The sequence below is a fragment of the Uloborus diversus genome, chromosome 8, assembly GCF_026930045.1.
Source record: "Uloborus diversus isolate 005 chromosome 8, Udiv.v.3.1, whole genome shotgun sequence".
NCBI classification, from domain to species: Eukaryota; Metazoa; Arthropoda; class Arachnida; order Araneae; family Uloboridae; genus Uloborus; species Uloborus diversus.
Genome location: NC_072738.1, coordinates 24,403,297 through 24,419,529, shown reverse-complemented (window position 1 = coordinate 24,419,529; position 16,233 = coordinate 24,403,297). Strand labels below are relative to the sequence as shown.

At 34.4% G+C, this 16,233-nt stretch overlaps 1 protein-coding gene across 1 annotated transcript in view; it reads right to left on the bottom strand.

Annotated features, from left to right (window-relative positions):
- Positions 1-228: 228 nt before the first annotated feature.
- LOC129227656 (uncharacterized) overlaps positions 229-16,233 on the bottom strand; it is a 35,281-nt gene continuing 19,276 nt past the window's right edge. The window contains exons 3-6 of the mRNA XM_054862247.1: positions 9,214-9,422; positions 5,075-5,157; positions 2,265-2,356; positions 229-414 (exon numbers count right to left, since the gene is read on the bottom strand). Coding sequence (XP_054718222.1) covers positions 2,317-2,356; positions 5,075-5,157; positions 9,214-9,422 — 332 coding nt within the window. The 3' untranslated portion in view covers positions 229-414; positions 2,265-2,316. The remainder of the gene's footprint in view (positions 415-2,264; positions 2,357-5,074; positions 5,158-9,213; positions 9,423-16,233) is intronic.

Here is a 16,233-nt window from a genome sequence, read left to right as displayed (position 1 = left end):
AAACCGCAAATTTTGCTTATACGTACATTTAATTTTTTATCAAATTCTTCATAATGTCAAAATTTAAAAAATAAAACAGGAGCTTTTTACTTTTGCCTCACTCCTAGATTTTTATTAAATTTGCAACCTCTATTATAACACTCCAATATTTAATTTTAATTATTCTTATTTGTGAGTTGTTGCAAGTGTGTGAGACATAGCATTTTAAATGATACATGAGCAATCAAAAATGTTGGAAGCCTCTTTTATTTTTTTACAGATGAGCTTTATACACAATTTTGATAATATATTACAGTCTATTTCTAAACACAATTTGAATCGCAGGTTTGTGCTTTTTTTTTACAGCACACAATGCTTGCTACATTTTCGAAAAGATGTGTCATGATCTTGGCTTCTAAAAATCTGCTTCTTCAGCTGCAAAACAAACAAAATATATTCGCAAAAGTTATGGCAAACAAAATAACATTGCAAACATCACATTTTCATGTTACCTAATAGAGGGTTTTTTTTTTTTTTTTTTTTTTTTTTTTGATGTACCAGATTTTTCTTTTTTTTATTTATTTATTTATTTTTTCTAATTTAGGGAAAGGTAGCTTAGTGGAATGACACTTTTTTAACAGAGTACAAAGTGTATTTATTTAATCATTTCTTTAAAAGAGTGAAAATTTTGCATGCTAACAAAAAACTATTTGCATCTGCTTGAAGGAAAACATTTAGTTTAACTTTCATACAAAAATGTATATCATTAGGGCTACCTTTACAAGGAGCATCAAAAATTCATTTTCACTCACATCCAGATGGCTAAACAGAGATATATATATGTGTATGTGTGTTTAAATATTTTCATCTTTTATCATAGAAAAATTAAGAGCTTGTTCCATATATATTTAATATTTTTGTAGGGAAAGTGCAGTCTATGTCTGATACAGCAATGGTGTAGAAAAGAAACGTTCCTTTTAACTTTGATCATGACATACCGATACTTTGAAACATTAAATAATCTTGATAGGTAATATTACAATTACAGGTTTTTCAGTGTTTTTATTCCAATTTTAAGCCCATTTTCTGCAGAAATTTGATAATGAGGGGAAGAAAAATTTCATTCACATTTTTAGGTTTTAAGTCATTGGAAATCTTGGAATTTTCTGCATGAGAAGAAGTTTTAAGCTCGAGAATAAAACCAAAAATTAAAGATGGAAATTCTTTTTGAAACGGAAAATAAATTTGTATGGTACCCATAATTATGTCTTTTGTACCTTTTGATTGTTTTGTTTGTTTCTCTTTTTTTTTTTAGCATTTTCAAAAGCGTGCTTATTTTGGTGATCAATCCTTTTCTTCCTTTATTAAAAAGGATTTAAATTAAAGTATTTTAATTGTTAAGAAACAGTCATTTGCTTTTATTTTCTTAGTTTTTATGGAATTACATTCAATAAATTAAAATGTTAAGTTACATTCTTCTCTCTAGAGAGTTTAATTTTGGAAAAATGTCTTTGTTTTATGTTTTAAATAAGGAGAGGAAACTTTCTTCCTCTTTTAAAATATTTCTAAGGCTTTTGTTGGTTTCTGTTAAGCTACATGCTAAGTTTTCAAATCTTCCAAAAAAATATGAAGAGATCTCAAAAAGGAAAAAAGTTAACACATCTTAGACATTAACTGTAAACATACAGGCTAACCAAAAGACCTTTTAGTACTCTACTATGGGCAAAGCCGTGTGTGTACCGCTAATATTACAATAAGTGATATATGAATTTAAAGAGAAATATATCAAGTTTTTATTCAGTTACAGATGCTCGAAAGACCTGTTACATGCCGTGTGTCGAATCTGCAATCCAGTTGGTCCCATACGCTGTGAATTTCATATCATAGAATTGTTTCAAAGACATAATTTACCTACCATTTATGCCAAAAATGCTAAAAAAAACTTTAAAAATGTATTAAGACCGCACTACGAATCATTGATAGGTGTATTTGCATTGGTACCCATTGACATCGATTCTGCACAATGATACTGTTCAATGAGTACCAGTGTGTGATACTCATTGACCACACACATTTGTGCTGACAAAAAATATGTGTGGTTCAAAAAGTGCCAATGCATTTATTTATAGTAGGGAGTACCAGTATATATTACTTAGTGGGTGTTTTCCCCCACTAAGATAATAGAAAAAACTTGAAACTTTATTTTTTATCAAAATCACTACAAAGCAATGTACTTGAAAATTAAAATATCATGTTTTTTGTACAATGTAAGGCAATTATATTACCTAACTAGTTGTGCTGTATTCCACGGAATACATCTTCGCATCTTTCACCTGCTCATTTTGTTGCCTCGTTTTCTTCAGGACTAGGGGGACTCCTGTCAAAAGGAAACACCCATTAGTATGTCACATGGCTTTTTGAAAAGAACAAAACTTAAAAGACTTAATGTATAGCCTCAAGCAAAGAAGAATCAGGGGGGTCATGATTCAGTTGTTGAAATTTATCAAAATGAAAGTTGTTAATGGGTTAAATTTTTGCACGGGAAGCAGGACAAGAGGTCATTGTTTTAAATTCAAATCTCAGGCTAACCTGGAAAATACGAAAAATTACTACCCTAGTAGGGTTGTGGGCACTTGGAACAGCTTACCGGAAGAGACTGTAATGCGCAAGGGGGGGGGGGGGGTCTGCTTTAACAGGGACATTGATCTTCATTTGGGACTAATAAACTGACTAGGATCAGCCTAGCTGGTCCCAGGGCCTGTTGCTGGTCATCACATTTGTATTTGTATTTCAACTTAAAGAACTGAGATTCAGCTATAAGATTTCCTTGCTCTAATATACTTTTACGATTTGTGGTTTTATTTTAATAACAGAGGATGTTTATTACTAGTAAATATTATCTGTCTGACTCAAGCAAAATAATTATGATAAACTTTCGATCTGATGTAGTACTAGGTAATAATTAGAAATGTGTAGAGGGAAAAGTGTAATTAAGTATATCTGAAAAAATTCCATTTCAACTCATCTGAATTTTAAGACCGCTCCCCTTCATTATGAAAGAAAGGAACGCTTTTGCAATGCCAAAACAATCGTAAACGATATTTAATTAAAGTCTCATTCTTTCTCTTTTCATAAAAAGTTGTGAAATTGCCTAATAAAGAGTTTCTGGTAGTAAGAGAACTTTGAAAAATCACTCCAAGAAAAAAGAGAAATTCGCACTAACTATGTCAAAAGTCACCCAAAACTCTTGAAACTCATTTCCACGAAATCCTCAGCTATTTTTATTTTGAAATGTTAGTTATTATGCATACCATAGCTGACAGTTTTTAAACACAACCGGTATGTATAATTTGACTGTAATTCTGCATCAAGATACCTTTAACGGTACAATAAGTATGTTAAATTATATATTTTGTCAATGCACCTCCAAAACCCACTTTCTGCAGTCATTCTCATTTTTCGTTTTTTCATTGATTCAGGGATAATTTCGCATTTAAGGATTGGTCTCGAAATCGGTCGCTGTATATTGGTTCTATGACCAAAAAATTCAAATTCTGCTATGCACATATTTTCAAAGGAATATGTGTCTCTTAGCCCCCTATGTGAAAATTAATGTGTGGAAATAACTGTCAAAGCCACTAGTGCAGCCAGAAATACCTTTTGGAGGAGGGTTTTTCATCGGAAATAACTTCTGGAGGGGTTTTTGATCAAAAATACCTTCTGGGGGGTGTTTTTTGATTGAAAATACCTTTTGAAGGGGGTTTTTAGATTGAAAATAACTTCTGGAGGGGGGTTTTTTGATTGAAAATACCTTCTGGAGCGTGTTTTTTTTATTGAAAATACCTTCTGGAGGTGGTTTTTCGATCAAAGCACCCTTAAGTATGTTTTAACTACTGCATTAGAATTTGCATTTATATTTAAACCAATGCCTCTGGGGCCACCGGTCAAAGCTAATTCATATCATGAAACACTATAAAACTGCAAAGACTAATAATAAATTAAAATTTTTTAAAAATCCTGACAGTCGAACTCATATTACGATGAATCTCGTGAGTTAGAACCATCGAATGAGGTGACCTTGTGCTAGCATGGGGTGATATTGTGCAATTTCCACATCATATGTACCAACATCAATATAGGGAAACCTTGTTGAAACGAACTCCAAAAAACCTTTGAGATCAATTCATCTCAGTGGCGCAGCAAAAGGGGATGGGGTAAAGTACCCCCCAGAGGCATTGGTTTTAATTTAAATGCATGTTATAATACAGTAAAAACATTTAAAAGGATTGTTTTGCAAGAAGGTATTTTTGATCAAAAAAAAAAAAAAACGCCTCCAGATGGTATTTTTGATCCCAAAAAAAACCCTCTAGAAGGTATTTTTGATCAAAAAACAAAAACCTCCAGAAGGTATTTGTGATCAAAAAACCTCCTCCAGAAGGTTTTCCTAGCTGTGCAGATATTCGTCTTAACCGTAGTTAGTCTTATCGAAACAACAGTAAACAACAAACAATTAAGACTGGGGATCGGAAATGTAGTTCGTCTTAGCAGTAATTCGTTTTAAGCTTGTCGAATTTATGAGTTTCGACTGTAGGAAGAGGTTAAGTAATGTCACGCGAGAGATAAAAAGCAGAGTGCAGCACATTTCAAACATTTTTTTTTTTTAACAGCATCCTATCTCTTATGATTATGCCAAATAGAAAATGACAGCAGTTAAAACTTTCTAGTCACTGAGCTTTCTCTCCTTGAATGCGAACAATGAAATCGTTACTAATGGCGTGAATAACCGCTTTGAATGGTATTTAAAATGTCTATAAAAAAAAGGTTACATTTCGCCTTTTACATAACTTGTAAGTTCCAAACAAATTTCATCATGAGCACAAAAATTGGTTCTTTCCGTTGGTACTAAAATTTTAAATGTAAGAAAAAACGCTCTTGATCAAGTCGCCATCGAAATAATTATTGCCCTCTTGTTTTTTGCGTCAGGGGTCAAAATGTGAAACCAAAGCTTCAAAACGCATAACGTTTCTTCTTCCTGAACTGAACGAATGCACAAACACAGAGCAGATTTGTGGGATGTGCAAAGACGATTTCTTACTTGATTTCAACGGGGATTTCCTTGCAAAGCAGCATTTCTTTGGACCGTCTGTCAGTCATCGTGAAGCGAACTGAGAGCTTGATCTGCAAAAGAATTGTGGAGTGAGAAATGAGTTAATACCTATATGTGCAACAAGTTACCATAAAACAACATGATCCAAGCACAAGTATTGCAAGAAGTTACAACTACTTGAAATATTTTTGCTTGGGTTGATAAAATGAATCATAGGTGTATGGAAGGGATTGGCTATCTTTAATAAGACCCTGAACTGAAAATGTAATATTGTGTATGGGCCCACCTCGCCTCCAAGAATTTAGAATGCGACCTTTGAGTGAAAAAGGTCAGTGACTCCTGGTCTATACTGTTGCATTGCAGACAATCTCGAAGCCAAGGGTTTTAGGAGTTGATTAATACCGTTATTAAAAAAAACGATACAATCAACTTCATTGTATCGTAAAAGCGAACTTACCGTAAACCGGGGCTACTTGAACCACGGAGAAACAAGTGTTTAGGTACTTTCTCCCCCTGACAGGTAGCAGTACTAGGCTGTTTTACAGCCTTTTCTAATGGATTCTCCCCGTTGGACCAAGAAGCACCAGCGTGGGGTTACTTGAACCCAATTTTTAAAAATAGAAAAAATACATAAAATGTTAAAATTGTTGTTTAAAAAAGGCTTAAGGTAGTAGCAGGAAATCTGAAAAGTTGTAAAAACAAGGTTATCAGTGCACATTATAGTTTTAATCAAAAAACCAGTGTAAAACTCGCAAAAATAGGAAATTTCGGGGCCAAGTTGCCCTAGTTTAAGGTACAATAAAGTCTCGAAAATTCGAGGTAATTGGGGCTCGCGCCACCTCGGATTACTGAAAACTCGGATTATCCGAAAAATTCTTAGGGCTACATAAGAACATGCACTGTTTACTTTTTACGCTATGAAAAGGAAATACTGTCTGAATACTGTCGAAATATATTTATCACTCAAAGTTTAAGATAAATTTATGTTTTAATGACCCTAAACGAATTTTGATTTTTTTTTCTTTATGTCTGCACGTGCTTATGTGTAAATTTGCCGGCAACCGAAAAGTGCCCTTTGATCGTTCTCGAATAAATTTTGATAAGTTTAGTCGTGACATTTGTGTCTATGTGTGAGCGTGCGTATGTACCTCACATAATACAAAAACGTTAATCATAGAAGAAGAAAATTTCATAGATACGAATCGTACAGCGCCAAGTTTTGCACTTCCTTTTTTAATTGCAATCGGTTATTCTAAAAGAGATGTTTGTTTGTTCTTGGAGGCAGTACAATGTTTTAATTTCAAATTAATTTGTGTATCAACCAACTTCTTACTTTCTCCAAGGCATTTCTTAATCCATCTCTAACAATCAATAAATATTTCTTGGCGACTATTATTGACATAAACCTTTCAATATCATGTTATTACCTTATTGTATATGTTGTTAGCAGGGACGTAACTAGAGGGGGGCAGACGGGGCTCGTGCCCCGGGCGCCAGATTTTGGGGGCGCTAAACTGACTTAATAAATGATTAAATTTAATTTTTAAAAAAAGGACAAGTTATTATAAGCCACCCCCCCCCTGGGAAAAAAAACACGCTGTGCAGGCGCTCGCAGAAAGTTTGCACGGTTTAATGTGGAGAAAGAGTGGGAAAGAGATAGACAGAGAGAGAGAGAGTAGGAGGGTGCAGTAAATAGCATGAATGTGTTTTCTCAGAGTGACCAATACTTGTTATATCTTATCTTATCTAAGAATTTTCCTCTCGGAGGAGGAAAATGGGAGCTAAGCTGAGGGAAGTACACACCAATACAAAACAGCGGAAATGCTCAAATGTCCTTTTTGCACAATTAAACATCATAAAGCTGTCAACGTGATGTCTTTCTCTCAGCTTTTACAATGACGAGAACTTGTCTACCCCACCCCAAGGACTAAGGGAAAATAGTTGCACTGTTCCCTTGGCCATAGCCCATGACTTAGGAATTGGAGCCACTATCTTTGTCCAACAGAACCATTCTCTAAAGAGTATCTTCTCCAGTTCGTACCACGAACTTTTTTTCTGCTTTTTACTCCGTTCTCAGGATATTTTTTACTCATCTTGCATAGTTTTAAATCAATTTTAAGATAGGTCGAAAAAACTATTTGAAGTTGAATTCAGAAAGAGAGCGAAAGACCGCGAAAAAGAGGCCCCTAACAATCTTCATCTTATCATCGTGGTTAACTGCTAAAGACGTTAGGAGAGTAGCTAAGGCATTGTTTATATAATTTGAATGATGTAATACAAATTTGTTGAATTTTATAATTTTTCTCATTCTTGGAAAAAAATTTCGCACTATAATAATGGAGATTCAATTTAAAGTTCGGGAGGCTGCCAATTTTCCTTTAGAAAATACTAGGGTTATTTTGAACTAAAACAATAAATTTTCGACTTAGTTTCAATACATTTTTTTCTACCCACACAATGTTTTAAACAATGCTTAAATCATCAACGTCAATCAATGTGTCAGAAATCAGCTATTTTTTACGACTCTAAACTTATTGAACTTTGATGCATAGTTATAATTACAGTAGAACCTCGTTTATCTTGCTCCCGTTTTTCCAGATTTCCGGCTTATCCAGATCAAATTTTTAAAGTTAAAAAATATATTCACTGAAATGATATAATTCTAAATTATGATAGCCGGAACGAAACTGTCAATGTACCAAATATTTGCTCTTTATTTTGATTAAATACACAACTCCTGCATAGGACGTGCAATAAATTATTGTCATCTTATAAACAACATGGCATATTTGGAGTGTCATTCCTACACCAACACAGCCCACAGCAGCTGAACTATAAATGATTAAGCGTTTGCGAGTAACAATCCTATGTAACTTTAGTTCCCGTAATTTTGCTACAGCGTTTTTTGCAGTTATAAAAGATAAGTCTGCTTATTTACGAATTTGTTTTACAAATTACCCGGATTTTCGTTATCCGAATTGCCTTTGTCCGCGCTAGTTCGGAAAAATGAAGTTGCACTGTAAATGAAAATAACTTGAACGGAAGCGCACTGTAAACATATAAGAGTTTTGATCTCAAGTACATTAGGTTTCTGTTTCTCTATTAACTGTTTCTCAGATGTCGCATTTATAAGACTCATATCATTACAGGCAGTGGACTCCTTTATCACTGCCTAATTCAAATAAGGCATCCGGTGAAACGGTTCAAAAATGATACCAAATGGAATGTTATTTATCTATTTGTTCTACTGGTTAAAGAGTACTCCATCACGGTGTAACGAAAAGTTACATTACAAGACATGTATAAATTGCAAATGCATTTTGTGTAAAATTCGTCCTTGGCTCATATGACTCAGTGAGAAGCAGAGGGATGCAAGTGGACATTTTCAAGTTTTGAGTAAAACGCGTATAGCCTAGGTATAGGCTTTCATTGATTTTTTTTCTAAATCATGCTATACAGCAGCACCAACCAGGGCTACTAGTACTATCTCTTGCCCCAAGACAGAAGAGGGGGTTCCCCTATCATTTGCACTAGTTATCTCCAAATTTTTAATTTTCATTTTTAATTTTCACTCAAAACATTTTCAAGTTTAGAGTAAAACGCGTATAGCCTACGTAGGCTTTCATTGATTTTTTTTCTAAATCATGCTGTACAGCAGCACCAACCAGGGCTACTAGTACTATCTCTTGCCCCAAGACAGAAGAGGGGGTTCCCCTACCATTTGCACTGGTTATCTCCAAATTTTTAATTTTGCCATAGTGTTGACATTATGAAGTCTCTCGGGGATTTTTTTTTTTTTGCTTTGTTTGTTTTGTATGGGGGGGGGGGGGGCGCCGAAACGAGGTCTTGCCCTTGTTCGAAAATGACCTAGTTACGTCCCTGGTTGTTAGGAAAGTTCTACAGAGCAAAATTTTTCGATTTCAGATTAAAGTATTTTTTGTTTGTAAAAAGATACCCTAAAATTATCAACCAATCACCTCGAATTAAGCGAAACCTCTCGGACTTTTGGGACTTGGATTTTCGAGACTCTACTGTACTTTAAATTGAACGCAATAAAACTTTTGGCGATTTAGAAAATTGAGGAAATTGCTGTGGAAAATAAACGCTTCCGCAGCAAGGTATCTTACCTTGGGGTAGGTTTTGGCGACGGAAAAGATGGATTCATGACGGTACTGCTTTCCCGTGACGAAACCTCCGAGCTCTGTGCAAGTTGTTCCATCCACCACGGCTCGACTGGGCTCGCAGGCGTCGGCCTTGCCTTTGTATGGCACGCTGAATTTAGGGAACAGTCCGTAAACACGGAAGTCTGTCTTATTCAAGAACGGACGGGTGGGCTCTGGAAAATTAAAATATATTTAGCCTGATGAATTTAATTTATCTTCTCCTCGCACTCAGCCTTTTTTTAAAGCTCCCATTTCAAGAAGCGATTTTTTTAGTTTCAAAATATCCAGAAGCCCCCAAAGGAGGGAGGGGGAGGTGTACTCTTAATTCCCCTTTTTTCGGAAAATAACAAAAATCACGTCCACTTTTAAGTGAATGTTTGACTTTTCAAAGTCGGGGGGAGGGGGGGGGGGGCTTTAATCACCCGTTGAAGCTCCTTAAATACGAGCCTATCTACATATCTATACGATCTATGCATATCTACCTCTGATAGTAACTAACAATCTTTTTCTTTATGCAAAAACCGCGCCCTTTATTTACTTAATTAAAATAGTACAAAAACTAGTATGTTGTGGCCATTACGAAACTTTCTTCTATATTTTTCTTCTTTTTTTCTGATCCCTCCTCATGCTTGACGAGGAAGCAATATTCCCAACAAAAACAAAATTACATATGCAAAAACTTGACGACCATCTCAATGTCTGAATTATTGCAAAATCAAAGCAAAAAGCGAAAATTGAAAGTTATTTTAAAAGCCTTGCTTGAATTAATTACAAATATTTTATTTGTTAACAAACATAAGATGGCAACAGTTAAAAATTTTAAATCATTGAGATAATGTTTCCGATCATTTCCATATAATTAAAATCACGAGATATACGCAGACGACAATCTACTACGATTTTTACTTTCTTCTATATCTAATATATAGAAGAAAGTATTGGATTCGTGTAAATTTTCGAATTTTGATGGATTCGAACGTTTTGAGGTGTGCTGAGTCCATTTCGACTATTTTTGGAAAATGTCTGTCTGTCTGTGTGTATGTGTGTGTGTGTGTGTGTCACGTCTGTGTGTGACCAGTTTTTTGTGGCCGCTCTACAGCAAAAACTATCGCATGGAATTGAACGAAATTTGGTACACATATGTGCCCCTATGTGAACTTGTGCCCATTAGTATTTGGCGCGAATTCCTCCAAGAGGGGTGGAGCAATGGGACGTTTTTTGAGCTACGCGTGCTTGCTATTCCTCAGGAAGTGACTGGCGGAATCAAACAAAATTTGGTCCATGTGTTGCCCCTAACAGGAGCAGGTGCTGATTCAATTTTGGTGTCAATAGCTCAAACGGGGGTTGAGTTATAGAACGTTTTTTGTCGTCAATTGTGACTGCTGTATCTCAAGAAATAACGAACGGAATCAAACAAAAATTTTTTGACAAGTAGCCCTTAGTGGGTATAAGAGCTGATTTTATTTGGTGTCCACAGCTAAAAAGGGGGTTGCGCAATCGCCCGTTCTTTTTTTACATTGTGAGTGCCCTATCTCAAGAAGTAATGCTACATTCTGGTTGAAATTTGGAATATATGTGAATCCATACGTAAACAGGCTTTGGTTCAATTTTGACTCCAATCGCTCCAAGAGGTGTTGATTTTTTTTTTTTTTTTTGCGAATAAAAATAGTTTTATTAATGCAACATTAAGAAAGATAAATCGTAATAGATTGTCGTCTGCGTATTTCTCGTGATTTTAATTGTATGGAAATGATCGGAAATATTATCTCAATGATTTAAAATTTTTAACTGTTGCCATCTTATGTTTGTTAATAAATAAAATATTTGTAATTAATTCAAGTAAGGCTTTTAAAGTACCTTTCAACTTTCGCTCTTTGCTTTGCTTTTGCAATAATTCAGACATTGGGATGGTCGTCAAGTTTTTGCATGTGTCATTTTGTTTTTGTTGGGAATATTGCTTCCTCGTCAAGCATGGGGAGGGATCAGAAAAAGGAAAAATATAGAAGAAAGTTTCGTAATGGCCACAACATACTAGTTCTTTCTTATTGCATTAATAAAGCTATTTTTATTCGCAAAAAAAAAAAAAAAAAAAAAAAAATCAACACCTCTTGGAGCGATTGGCGTCAAAATTGAACCAAAGCCTGTTTACATATGGATTGACATTTATTCCAAATTTCATCCAGAAGGTAGCATTACTTCTTAAGATACGGCACTCACAATCAGAAAAAAAGAACGTTTGATTGCGCCACCCCCTTTTCAGCTGTTGACACCAAAATAGAGTCAGCACTTATACCCTCTAGGGGCTACTTGTCGATAAATTTTTCTTTGATTCCGTTCATTATTTCTTGAGATACAGCAGTCACAATTGACGACAAAAAACGCTCTGTAGCTCAACCCTCGTTTGAGTTATTGACGCCAAAATTGAATCAGCACCTGTTCCTGTTAATGGCAACATATGGACCAAATTTTGTTTGATTCCGCCAGTTACTTCCTGAGGAATAGCAAGCACGCGTAACTCAAAAAAGTCCCATTGCTCCACCCCCCTTGGAGGAATTCGCGCCAAAAACCAATGGGCACAAGTTCACATAGGGGCACATATGAGTACCAAATTTCGTTCGATTTCATGCGGTAGTTTTTGCTGTAGAGCGGCCACAAAAAACTGGTCACATACAGACGTGACACACACACATACATACACACACAGACAGACAGACATTTTCCAAAAATGGTCGAAATGGACTCAGCACACCTCAAAACGTTCGAATCCGTCAAAATTCGAAATTCGAAAATTTGCACGAATCCAATACTTTCTTCTATATCTTAGATATAGAAGAAAGTAATAAAAGCACTCTTTTCCCTGTAGTGTGCAATAGATTTAAAAAAAAAAAAAAAAAAAAAACTCACTGCTTTTATTTTATTGAATCAAATGCACACAAATATGTAAAGTTAAATAATATCAGCAAAATGTCGGGGGGGGGGATGAAAAAAAATCCTAAATGGAAGAAAAAGAAAGCAAAAGCAAGCGCTGCAGTTGGATCACGTTGCCATAACGTAATGCCCATAGTGTATTGAAGATTGTTAAAACTAGAACCCCTGTAATTTAACTAAAGCCCCCACTAAAGGGACCTTAGCTAAAACTTCGGCTATGCTTGGAAGTCGTGCCGTGCTCCGCATTAAAAAAAAATGTGAAAAAAAAAACTATTACGTACGTACTTTTGAAAACTTTTTATTTTTTTCTGAAGAGGGTGAAATATATATTTTTTTTTACTATTATATAGTTAAATTTTAGAAAAGAGGCCTTTACACTTTCTGCGGCATGAATTCAGAAAAAAAATTAAACCCTGAAAAAAATGCGAAATAAAGGTGTTTTTTTTTTTTTTTTTTTTTTTTTTTCAAAAATTCATAAAGAATACAAAAATTGCTCTATCTGCAAAACCTTGTTTTTCACCATACTTAAAATTTAATTTCCTACATTTTAGTACAAAAACTTTTTTTCAGGCGAAATTGATTGCGGACCTGTGGGGTAAAACCATGGATGTAAGAATAACAGGATGGAGCACAGGGGGAAATTCTGGAAGCGATAACCGTAACCGGCCGCCATCTTGGGTGTATCGAGAAACTGTCTGCAATGTTTAAAATACGGAAATTGTCGAACTTTTTTATCGAGTTTCAAACGGATTTCGACTTTATGACGTCTTGTGTAGCCTTTAACTGCACTAATAATGCACGTAGGAAGGAGATTCCTATCTAATCTTAATATATAACTAGTATGTTGTGGCCATCACGAAACTTTCTTCTATATTTTTCCTTTTTCTGATCCCTCCCCATGCTTGACGAGGAAGCAATATTCCTAACAAAAACAAAATTACACATGCAAAAACTTGACGACCATCCCAATGTCTGAATTATTGCAAAAGCAAAGCAAAGAGCGAAAATTGAAAGTTATTTTAAAAGCCTTGCTTGAATTAATTACAAATATTTTATTTGTTAACAAACATAAGATGGCAACAGTTAAAAATTTTAAATCATTGAGATAATATTTCCGATCATTTCCATACAATTAAAATCACGAGAAATACGCAGACGACAATCTATTACGATTTATCTTTCTTATTGTTGCATTAATAAAACTATTTTTATTCGCAAAAAAAAAAAAAAATCAACACCTCTTGGAGCGATTGGAGTCAAAATTGAACCAAAGCCTGTTTACGTATGGATTCACATATATTCCAAATTTCAAACAGAACGTAGCATTACTTCTTGAGATAGGGCACTCACAATGGAAAAAAAGAACGGGCGATTGCGCTACCCCCTTTTTAGCTGTTGACACCAAAATAAAATCAGCTCTTATACCCACTAAGGGCTACTTGTCAAAACATTTTTGTTTGATTCCGTTCGTTATTTCTTGGGATACAGCAGTCACAATTCACGACAAAAAACGTTCTATAACTCAACCCCTGTTTGAGCTATTGACACCAAAATTGAATCAGCACCTGCTCCTGTTAGGGGCAACATATGGACCAAATTTTGTTTGATTCCGCCAGTTACTTCCTGAGGAATAGCAACCACGCATAACTCAAAAAACGTCCCATTGCTCCACCCCCTTGGGGGAATTCGCGCCAAAAACCAATGGGCACAAGTTCACATAGGGTCACATATGTGTACCAAATTTCGTTCAATTTCATGCGATAGTTTTTGCTGTAGAGCGGCCACAAAAAACTGGTCACACACAGACGTGACACACACACACACATACACACACACATACATACACACACACATACATACACACGCACAGACAGACAGACATTTTCCAAAAATAGTCGAAATGGACTCAGCACACCTCAAAACGTTCGAATCCGTCAAAATTCGAAATTCGAAAATTTGCACGAATCCAATACTTTCTTCTATATATTAGATATAGAAGAAAGTAAAAATCAATGTCCTGAGATAACATATATACATATATATATATATATATATATCAACGCACAGCCGAAACCGCTGAAGCTTCAGACTTGAAATTTGGCAGACATGTCCTCATGATTACGAAAGTAACCACTAAGAAAGGATTTTTCGAAATCTCAATTAGTTCGGGAGAAATTAATTAAAACCCCTTAATTTCTGCGAAATTAAAACCTGTCATTGAAATTCAAATCCCTTATTATCGAAGGCTTTCCTCCATTCAAATCATTATTCAGTACTTCATCTCAACTTTTGGTCGTAGCGAACTATAAATTTGATATTGTTTTTGTTTCTCACGTGATTCTTCGAGGCTTTTCTCAAGTCAAATCATAATGTTTCTGTCTTTTGCTTTCGTTTTTTCAAAACTAGAAACAAAGTTTTTAAGAACATCATCACAGGCGGACTATCCTTTTGAATTTAGAAGAGTGCAGTTTCCTGTTAAAGTTTGCTTTGCAATAACCATTAATAAGTCACAAGGACAGACATTAAAAGTAGCAGGGATCGATTAAAGAGAAGACTTTTTTTCACACGGCCAATGTTATGTAGCTTGCTCCAAAGTCAGTTCATCAAGCAGCTTAATAATTTTAGCACCAGAAAAAAAAACTAAAAATGTTGTATACAAAGAAGTTCTTGCTTAAACATAGGTACTATAACAATAAAATGTGGATGGTCTGTGTTTGCAAAGATAATCAATACTTTAAAAGGATCGTTAGTAACAGTTAAAGATCGTCTAAGGACAAGGGCATATATATAAGGAGTCCAGGGGCCCCGGGATCCTCCCCAAATTAAAAAAAGTTATAGGTAATAAGTAATTATTATAGGGGATTTTCGAAACTAGGTGCACCAAGCACTGTTAACCTCTTTTAATTCCATTACCCGAGCAATGCCGGGTACGGGAATGGTAGTGGTGTATAAATTGATACAGTTCTAGCTAAACCTTATTTTGGGGGGAAATTGTGATTGTAATTGTCCATTTAGGTAATTTTATAATGCCCGGAACTTGATTGAATAATAATAACACTGCTTGGCTAGTTCTGTATAAATGGATAAATAATTTCTCCCATAATATATGATTCAAAAACAAATAATGATGGTAACATATAGTGTCATAAATAATCCTACATTTATCTTACTTTCAAATACAAACCCGAATTGCTTAAAATAGCATTACAAATTCAAATTTATTACTGTGATTTGTTGCTACTCTTCGGTAACTTATAAACAATTCTGTCAATAAAATTGTGAAATAAAATTCGAAACATTGCCAGATGCTTTCATTTTTTCTAATTAAGTGTAAATTAAACTTTGATTACAAAGATTAATTTTAAATAGGTTGTATTTTTAAATCAATATTCATTATTTCATCTGGTGTAAAAATTAGAAATTAAAATGCTACAAAATTTAAAATCCAAGTGCTTATCTTTTTCTAAAAAAACAAATATTAGCTGGATATTTTATTCATGGAGGTTACAGGTTACTACATCTATGATTTTAAGTAAAAAAATTAGCAGTTAATGCAATCTAGTAATAAAACTGACATTATGGATTTTTTCTGGTTATTGTGTCATATTTGTTTATAATAGTAAAGCTAATGTAATGTGTCAGAAGATTTAATTAACACTGAAAAGCAACAAAATTTAAATGTAAAGTCTGAGCGTTTTTTCAAACATTAAAATTAATTTAGATGTGATAAAATTAATAAGAAAGAATTTTAATTAATATTGTGAAATGGTACAATTACACTAATACTTTCATTCATTGCATGAAATGTTTCTTTGGGAATTTTCGAAGTTTTAAATTTGTTTACTATTTGGATGCCGAATATTGAAGTACTCTGCCAAACCAAATATTCGGTTTGCCTGCCGATATGCAGTATACCAACCAAGTATTCCATGCATCTCCAAAAAAAAAAAATAATAATAATAAAGAAAGAAAGAATGAATCATCAATATTTAAAGAACTGGATGGGTAGGTTTTCAAGAAGTTGTTTAGAATGTTATGCTATTTAACATTTATGTC